A 9,827-nucleotide genomic window follows, 5' to 3' on the forward strand; every position below is an offset into this window, starting at 1 on the left:
GATTCTTTAGGCGTTAAATAGGAAAACGAAGTATGCCTAGTTTTATTCTTATCTGACTTCCGGGCTCCCCAGTGGCTCTAGAGTTCATATTTAAAAGGAATTGACCAACAAGTCAATTGGTCGACAAACCAGTTGACCGACAAGCCAGTTGACCGACACCAAGCTGTTTCTTCTCAACTTTGGATGCTTTTTCGGTTGACGTCAGAAAGAAACAATCCCGTTTTCTTACAAAAAAAAGTGAAACATTTCCATTAACGTTCATTTTAAAGTGTTTTAATCGAATCCGTTATTTTTTCTTCGTTCTATACGTGACGCGCACTGCGCCAGTGTGGAAACTGAGGCACGTATCAATCACACGACGTGTCAGTCACACGTCACACGAGCGAATCGTACCGAAGTATGCGATGTAACAGTGAGGAAACGGTTGTTGAACTCAGCGACGACAGTTGGCGGTGGAAAGGACAAATTATGCAACATATCGCGAGCCTAGGACTAGGCTAGATGCTGTGGCTGCGCTGTAGTAGAGCCTCGGGCAATCCGATACTTTCATCTATCATGTAACATCGCGAGGTTGTGAATCTTAGAAAGAAACGTTTAATGAGTTTCTTGGGGCTTAAAAGAATACTTTATTCTTTATATACTTGATCTACGCAATGACCTCGTGGAACAAATAAATGCTGGCAATCTTCTTACTAAAACTTAAAGACTGTCTACTATTTTTTGCCATTCTCAAAATTATTTTCAATTAGTTTAGCATGATTCATTATGTATTGGCATGTAATATGGTTGGAGGTGAATAATAAACGTTTTGTTTTGTTTTTGAATACAAATATTTTATTTCATATTTTCGCTGCCACAAAGAACACACCGTGTGTCTTCAGATCAATAGTTGACTTATGTTTATTTTTCTACCATAAACTTTTAAATTCTATCCCTAAACAAAGGCTCTGTTAGTTAGTGTTTTGTTTTATGGGATTATGATGCTCAAAGGCATACATAGGTTAATTATTAGCGTTTCTTCACTCAATAGAACCTACCAAAGGAAAAATTATTCCTGTGCCAAACATATTGTTGGTATTAATAAGGAGGAAGATTAAATGCAAATATAATGCGAATGAGAATGTTTTTATCCCATAGGGTGGCGATTTGAACAATCAATTGCACAAAAAGAACAATGAGTGATTTATAATTTATGTTAAATATTCGACATTCAAATGCATCACATGCGGTAGTAGCTTCATTTTCTACTCCAATGTCATGCTTGTACCGTACATGCAACATGCATCCTTTCACTCCAAGTAAAATCAATTTCCATAGTCTGCTGCGGTTTGGTGTACGAGTCATTTCAACACTCACACAAAACGTATTGAGAACTACAACAGTAGTTAGTTGATTGATTTAAACCACAAAAACACAATATCTATGTTATGTAGAATGAATATGTTGTTACTTGGAGTCAACCACTTGGAATTGGTACGATTACAATGTAAATATTTTAATTTATAAATAGAAAACTTCATTTCAGATTTAACCAATAAAACACAATTTTACGACATTAAATTATAATTTTTACATGACCGATGATAACACGTGTTTTAGCCAAATCAATAGAAGTTTCTTTACAGGAAGGTGGGAGTCACTCTTTTATGGCTATTTTAATTATACTTATCTATCTATATATTAATAGGCAAGCATGTTTCTTTAAAACCTTTTTTCTCAGCTTGTGTGCATCGTGGGGTAAATCTGCGCATACCGTTAGAAAGCAATTTTCCTGTAGGTGTGCAGAATCCCTTTATAAATTTAAATAGGCTCAAAGATAAGCACAAAAAATGAGAATGAAAATTTGAAAAAAATAACATGGATTTTATGCGTTGCCATGCTGGTGACGAAATAACAACGAAATATAAACAGAAAATCAAAACAAATGGAAGAAACTCCAATCACATGTTTTATTTACAGTGTGGGGTGAAAATAGAGAAGTGAGTACATTACATATTTTTGGTCGAGTTTCGACCACTGGACGACCTCTCGTACTTATTTAATACGCAAGCATGTTTTTTGTGACAATTACTCCTCCGAAACTACTGAACCGATTGACATGTTTTTGGTGTCATTGGAAAGAGCGTAACGTGAAGTTGTGCAGGAAACTTTCTTTTTAGGGAAATAATTAGAGAGTGAGGCCCTGGGGCCCTTTAAAGTTTCGTATTTCTCCATAAGGATAACATGGGAGATAATTTTTATTTACACAAACATATGTTTGTTACTTGAAAATAGTCAAAGTTTACTACATAATAATTGCTGTGTATTATGACTGTTAATGTATACTACATTTCAATCAAGGATTGTGTACCTTAAAGTTTACTCATAATGGATCTCACTACTTTATTTTAATGCTGGGAATAGTAAAATTTAGTTGAGAATAAGTTACCATGATTTAGAAAACCTTATTATAATAATTGATGTATTTAAAATCACAAATCTTTGACATTACTAATTCATTAGAAACGAAACAGCTGATCGTGAAATCAAATAAATCATCTACTTCATGTAAATAATGTTTTCACACAAACATAGTTTTTTTTAACCAATAACTTGATTCTTTTTTACTTGGGTGTATTTTGAGTTACTGTAGCAGTTTTGAAAGCACCAAGCCAAGTAACTTCTATCTAATTTTCTATATAAACTAACAGTATTAATGAATTACTACATGAACTTGACAAGTTAGGTAATTAATTGTCAGTATGCCAAGGGGAAGAAGAGTGAGTCCTCGAAAACAGACGAAGGCGGAGACACCCATCTAGAAATTCCAACTGAGTTTTTAAATATAGAGGTCAGTGGATTGCCAAGACACAGATTATACTAATAAAAGGGGGCAGTGGTTTTATTGATATTAATACATCAAAAAGGGCCTCACAAGGCTTCATGTGATCAGAACGGTTAACAACAATGTAAAGTAGAATGTAAAGTCCTAACTGGAACAAGTGAGTGGGGACATATTTTGATTTCGAGGATAAAAATTTGCCCGTCTGAAACAAACTTACCTTTTAAAATGGAAAGATGCTAATTTCGGTTATCTTTGGCATTTGCAGCACAATAATACAGCTAAAAATGACTGGACTGCTTCCCTTCTATTATTACTGTATTTAATTTTCGACTTCGAGTCAATATATTTAACGCGATGAATTTGTTTTCTAAATTCATATGTTTTTTGCGGGGCATTGAGCCGCACAGGTTCACTAGTTTATTTTAAAAATTAAATAGCTAAACAGAAAGTTCAGAGCAATTATCCTCACCACAAGATGGTTTTAGGCTCGAATTTTCTCATTAAGTGCTACCTCCAGATATAATTTTAGCTAAATGACTGTAGCTGAAGTATTCGTACAGGAAACTCAACAAGTTGTCACTTTAGCCAGATTGTCGTTTTATTGGTCCAATCAAGGACAGCTGGGTCCAGTTTCGATTCTTCGAAAAGTGCAAAAAATGAAGCGAACTGTCGCCACTCTGTTATCTAACCGAGTTGTATTCTCCAGAATTGCATTTACGAACATCTCAAACATAGCTTATCCACGTGTATATGTTTAAACGTTCTACAAACACTCAGGTTTACAAAGATGGGACCTCCTAATGACTCTACGTTGGATTGACGGGATGGGTTGTGATAAACTTTGATGGTGTGTCATTAGCTTACTCTGCAGATTCGTGGCCAAGGCTACACGATTGTGGGTTTGCGCACAAGGTCCCTGCTGCAGTACATCCTTCTGATGGCGGAAAATTGAAGAACTTCAGTGTTATAAAGGAAATAAACTAACAGACTTGCGATTTTAAAAACTGGTTTTCGTCATAGTTTCTTGAATGGGCTACTGCAGAGTTAGTTAAGTATTTGCACCCGTTGAAAATGAAGAGTTTTAAAATGTTTAGTGCAGCAAATATTTTATAAGGTTATTGTCACGTTTACAAGGGAATCAAACAAGATTTAGTTTATTATGAAGAGAGGTTCGCTATTGGTAGGCTATAATGTCAACTTTTACTGTACATTTATGTTTGGCTCTTCGATATTAAATGATATGTTTGTATACCAGCCATGTTGAGTTAATAAAAATATTCCAGATCTTTTATGTGTAAATTACTGATCTGTTAGAGTTGTCAATGAACGAATAAATAAATGTAATAAAGACAAGTAAAATCGTCAAAGTAAAATATATTTTCATGTTCTTCTTTATGCTGTTGATGATTGAACAACTATTTCAACGACTCTTACTGACAGAGAATCCGTTGTTATCTGATCAAGAGGCCAAACTACTAACTAGCACAGCTTCCTACAGCGAAGAAATCAACAGGCAATGCAATTACAGTGAAACCTCTGAAAGAAACCATCATCCGGCATCCGAGGAAACCAGGCCGGTGTGGCGTGCGAAAATCCTTAGTAACGGTGAAGGGGTACCGCGGTTCACTGCCAGTCGGTCAACAAGTAAGACCAATGACTTGGCACAATGCTCTGTGGTAGTCAATAACCTGCACAATGTGTAAAGAAACATGCTACATGCAAGTGACAGTGACAAATACTCATAATCACAGACATGTTAGTTCTATATCAGCATTTCACGTGTTATCAAAATTTTGATTTTTTTATGGGAGTAATTTTAAAATTTTATGAATTTAGTTTTAAGACAACTTTTCCCACAGACGCCCTAAGGGGGTGGGCTTATAACCCTATAACTTGCTTGACAACTATTATAGTTCTTATAGTTTTTGATATGTACAAAAATTAATAATTACTACCATAAGTTTTACCAAGACTTGTAGTGGATATTTTGCATTGTCAAATAATATTTAAATTACTTACGAGTAAAATGATGCTGGCTTCTTGTCGCTTGGACCCCTCCCAGAAACAATTGGATAGAAAAAGAGTGGATTCACTGTGAATATGAATTTAGAATGAACAAAACTGGATCCAATGACCACAGATTGGTTCAAAATTAGTAAAATCATTTGGAAACTTTCTTGCAACATTAATTTACTCGGGAATTTCAAGTGATGCGCTGTATGACACCCAAACACCGTTGATAAAATCGCATTGTTTACGTCTTAGGGGATTCCATTATATAGTCTCCTAAAATATAAAATAAGTTAAATAAAACTTCAAGAGTTTACTTCAACTTTTGTGTTATTTTACATTAGAAATTAGTCCAGAAAGGTTTATGAATTTCACCTCAGATTAATTTACTATTCACATAAATATTTGTCTAATTGAATACCTCAAGCTCTGATGCCTCAGCATTCCGGTTACGCGTCATCGAGCGAAGTGATTTGAGCGAACCAATCATTACATTTTATAGGGTTTAGAAATGTAGACTCACTAATGAACAGTGTGACTTTTTACCCTTCCATATGCTGTTTGGATTAGAACCAGCATGTTGTTCAAGTTTAGCCTTGCAAATTGAAAAGAGAGGAAATTGAAATCCCGTGTTGCGTTTGCGGACCACTGCCTTTTAAACCAACAACATTGTTCAGCATTAAAGCATAGGTAAAACTCCCTTAGTGTTGGTTAGTCTATGATTAAAGTTAAACCCATAAGGTTTGACCCAATAACCATCTCAATGATTGGGGCCTAATAATTGAAATAGTCCAATGGATCTCTTAAAATTAAATTTTGTAAACATGTTTTGAATCAATTTTTACAATGAATTGTGTTAAAATTAAGAGTGTGCAATTATATTTCATACGCTTCTGCTGTTGTTCCACAAAAAATAAAACTATGGCGTTTTCAACAAATGAACTGAATGTCCTACACTGGACCTCATGAAAGGTATAAAAAGGAGTAACGCGGTACCTACGTTTTGTCCATGACATTTGCTGCAATGTATCGCTGAAACCGGTTGATGTACATCTAATGGGTATGTGATAGGTGCAATGTACTCATTATTGTTTTTGACCTGTTTGTTTTGCACAGAATTACTTAACCGTGTTACACCAGCTAAAATTATAGTTGAACCGTGTCGTACTCTACATAAATATTTATACAACTATATACAAAATAAAGATATATTTTTAGAAAATGAAATGAGTGTTTTATCTTCAGTACTAAGACTAACGATAAAATGTGTATTGTAATATTTACCCTAAAATGAAAGAGAGTAAAATTTATTCGAGATTAAACTTAAACACACAGTAATACTTTAACACAGTAACGCAGGGTTCACACTTAAAAATCAGATAAGTCTGCTTTTAGGATTTAAAGTGAATTAATTAAGGAATAAATACTCCTCAACTAAGGGCACATGCTCACCACGTATTTTGTAATCAGTTGTGTTATATTTGTTGATTAACATTAATTAGGCAATCTATTGTTTGAACTAGAGCATAATATGTAGGCTACATACTAGTTAGTAAAATAAAAAAGACTTTATATTATTCTTACTTGAACTTAATTGATTACTTTAGTTATGTTGATTTTGATTACTTGCTAATCGTTTTAAACTAAACTGTAAATAAAGGTCTAGCTAGATATTTTTGTGGAAACAAGTTCATGTTTACTCTATAGAACACTTTCAAACGATCTTGTGTGTTTGGTATTATATTATAAATAATACTGACGAACTAATTTCATCCATTAAATTGATAATTTCCGTACCTAATTCGAATAAACCGACAGTAACGCAACAACAGAAAAGCGTAAAAGTCTCAGACATAAAATCTCTGGATGTTTGCATAATTTTTAAAATACCACAGAATGTATTCCTGAACTATTCTTCTATTTATTTTTTAATTACCCATGTCAAACAAACTAATACAAAACACCATAAAAGGAAATCGTAAACATTTCACGTGGAATTAAAAATCTACAATGATTTTTCTGTTGCATACAGAACATTATCAAGGTCTAATTTTACATCTAACTGAAAAGAGACTTTGAGACATAAGCTTATTACAAATTAGTACAGTTTTAAAAGTACAATTTAAGTCTTTGCTCTAGTTAGGAAAACTTTGATGGAAGAACTTAGATATAACATTACTAATGTATGTACCAGCTTTAGGGATTGCCTTACTTTTGTAATTACTGTGTCATAGTGATGGTACAAATTAGAAATTTTTAATCTCAAAATCGAAATATAACAAATCGAATCCAGAATTTCATAACCTAAACACGAAATGTTTTTTCTTTCCTGTTTATTACTACAATAATTACAGATGATAACATATTTATTATGTAATCACAACTGAAAAAGAATTGGATGCCTGACCCTGGCATAATAACATAAATTAATAGACTTTCAATTCTAATCATAAAAAATACATCAATTTTGATAAATCAGCAAACACTGAAATAAAAACTCCTGACACTGACATAATTATATATCAATTCAAAGATTTATTTCAACAAATTAAGTCGATATTTTAATGGTCAACAATTTTTGTTGTTTCAGCTTTTAGTTTCAAATCTCAAAACTTGCCAATCGAATCATGAAACCGAAACTTTTCCAATGTTTTGATGGTCTTTTTTCTGAGTTTACGCATCATTAGGTCTACTGTTTGTCTATTGTCTATTGCAGCAGTTTGTTGCATTTGTTTACATTTTTTTCTGTACGAATCTCAAATTTTTACCTTGAATACCAAACACAGTACTTAAACTCCATAAACGTCATCTCATCTTCCTCGGATGACCCACTGGTTAGCCTACTCACCTCTGCTTTCTCTAAACTCTGAACCCACACTTTCTCTGGACCACACCACTGTATGCTACACAACACTACTGAACTCACCAAAGTTTGAGGCACTTCCAGGCACGGACTCATGGTCGTCCACCGGGCGGCCTACAGCGTACGACTGTGGGTTGCGGGTAGACAAGGTCTCGGCACATGGAGTCACGGCGGACACACGACTATCGATACAGCGATGGAGCTCTCTATGCTACGCCGGGAGTCTGCGGCGCAACATGGAGGGGATTGTTTTGGTTGGAAAATCACCTCCGGAACGTCTTGGTGAAAAGGTTAAAACACGTACGGTTAAAATCGTGAATTGTATAACATGACCTTCTTTATGTGCTTCATTTATGATGATGAATTTACTCTAAACTATTATTGCGGACATTCTCTATGACGAATTAAAAAACAAACACTTTAAATATGTTTAGTATCCTCAGGTGAGAGAAAAAAAACACAACAATATAAAACAAAACATTGTTTCGGCTGATATTGTGTACTATTCTTATAATGATAAATATTTTCTCCCATGAGGACGGGGGTAGTTCCAAGTCCCGAAACGTCTTGAAAACTTTTACTATTTGTGATGGGAAATGTCCGCAATAATGTGTTAGATAATGTGTAGCCCCTGACAAATTATTTGTGCTAATCGCATTTTCTCAACAACAACCTTCATATTGTATTTTTACAGATTATAGATTTCCCATTTAAATTTGGACAGTTTTTATTGTTTACGCGGTCAGTTTTAATCTTGGAAATAACAGCTTTAAAAAATCTCAGGAACTAGTTGTTTTAAAGCGACGACTTTTGGTTTTAACTGAATATTATCAATATGGCACGAAAAAGCTTAGCTCTTTCAAAATACTAGATGATAAGGTAAATTTATCTTAATATATAAAAGGCAAAGCCCTCACTGACTCACTCACTCACTCACTCACTCATCACTAATTCTCCCACTTCCCATTTACCTAGGAGGCTGAAATTCGGTACACCGATTCTTTGGGCATTAAATAGGAAAACTAAGTAGTTTTTATTCTGATCGAACTTTCGGGCTCCGACCCAGTGGCTCTGAATTTCCCATGTCAACCTTATGATTTTTCATATTTAAAGGGAATTTCATAACAGCTGTTTCAATTAAACAAGTTGGTTCTGTTCTATGATGTTCAATAGAATTGAATTTAGAAGGATTACCAACAGGGTGCAGCCCTATTATTTTTTTAATTTATGACTACAGCCAATTTGCAACCAAAAGGTGAGTGAGCGTAGCGAACGAACTTCAACCTGGAAGCGAGTTAGCGTAGCGAACGAGCTAACCTGAAGGCAAGTGAGCGGAGCGAACGAGCTCCAACCTAAAGGTGAGTGAGCGTAGCGAACGAACTTCAACCAGGACGTGATTGAGCCATGCGAACGAGCTCACTTGTGAAGTTAAACGGGGCAAAGCCCGCGGGTACAGCTAGTATAAATATAAAATAACGCTAAGTTCATCCAAATCGAAACATGGATGTCAGGTAGGGCCTATTTAACGAGTTTGGACTTTGTCGGACTAGAGTGGATTTTAGGTGAAGGTTACATTGGAGCATACATAGTTAAATCACGTAGTAGACTGAGTCGTTATCGTCTCGTCTTTCCTCGTTCAACGAAGAAGGGATTTGTACTCTGACATAACTCGTGAGCGTTCCTCTTTGATTCAGAGGGTATTTGGAAATACTATGTTACTCTTATTCTTTATATGGCGTAATTAATTGTTTCTTATGACGAGGGTTGAGGTGAGTTTCCCTTATAAACTGCGGATAGGACTAAATCAGAAAAGTCTGATATGTTAGCATTGAATAAAAATAAAAAAGTAACACGTAAAATAAAAATTATATTTTACACTAAACTTGACTCGAACTTTGAACACACAAGCTAGGTATTGATAATTGTATTTGAAATTACAGTTAACGGATTATCTGTAATACCTGGCAAGGACACAGAAACAGGTGGAGCTTAGACTTATCCAGACCAGACACTCTGTCCGCGTAACAGCATTTGGTTCACAATAATTTCCGTGTATAGTCAATGCTATAATACATCCAAAACATTGTGAACTGTAATAACATTACTGAAAAATCGTTGGACAAATGACTA

General features: G+C 34.7%; 1 protein-coding gene across 1 annotated transcript in view; it reads right to left on the bottom strand.

The window, feature by feature from the left end:
* Nucleotides 1–7,869, bottom strand: part of LOC128999310 (long-chain fatty acid transport protein 4-like) — a 38,639-nt gene extending 30,770 nt beyond the window's left edge. Inside the window, exon 1 of the mRNA XM_054425740.1 lies at nt 7,761–7,869. Within this exon, the coding sequence (XP_054281715.1) occupies nt 7,761–7,793 (33 nt within the window). The 5' untranslated portion in view covers nt 7,794–7,869. The remainder of the gene's footprint in view (nt 1–7,760) is intronic.
* Between the last annotated feature and the right edge of the window lie 1,958 nt (nt 7,870–9,827).

Source organism: Macrosteles quadrilineatus, unplaced genomic scaffold, assembly GCF_028750875.1.
Source record: "Macrosteles quadrilineatus isolate MER2022 unplaced genomic scaffold, UCM_ALF_1.0 Scaffold_8__2_contigs__length_117827958, whole genome shotgun sequence".
Lineage (NCBI taxonomy): Eukaryota > Metazoa > Arthropoda > Insecta > Hemiptera > Cicadellidae > Macrosteles > Macrosteles quadrilineatus.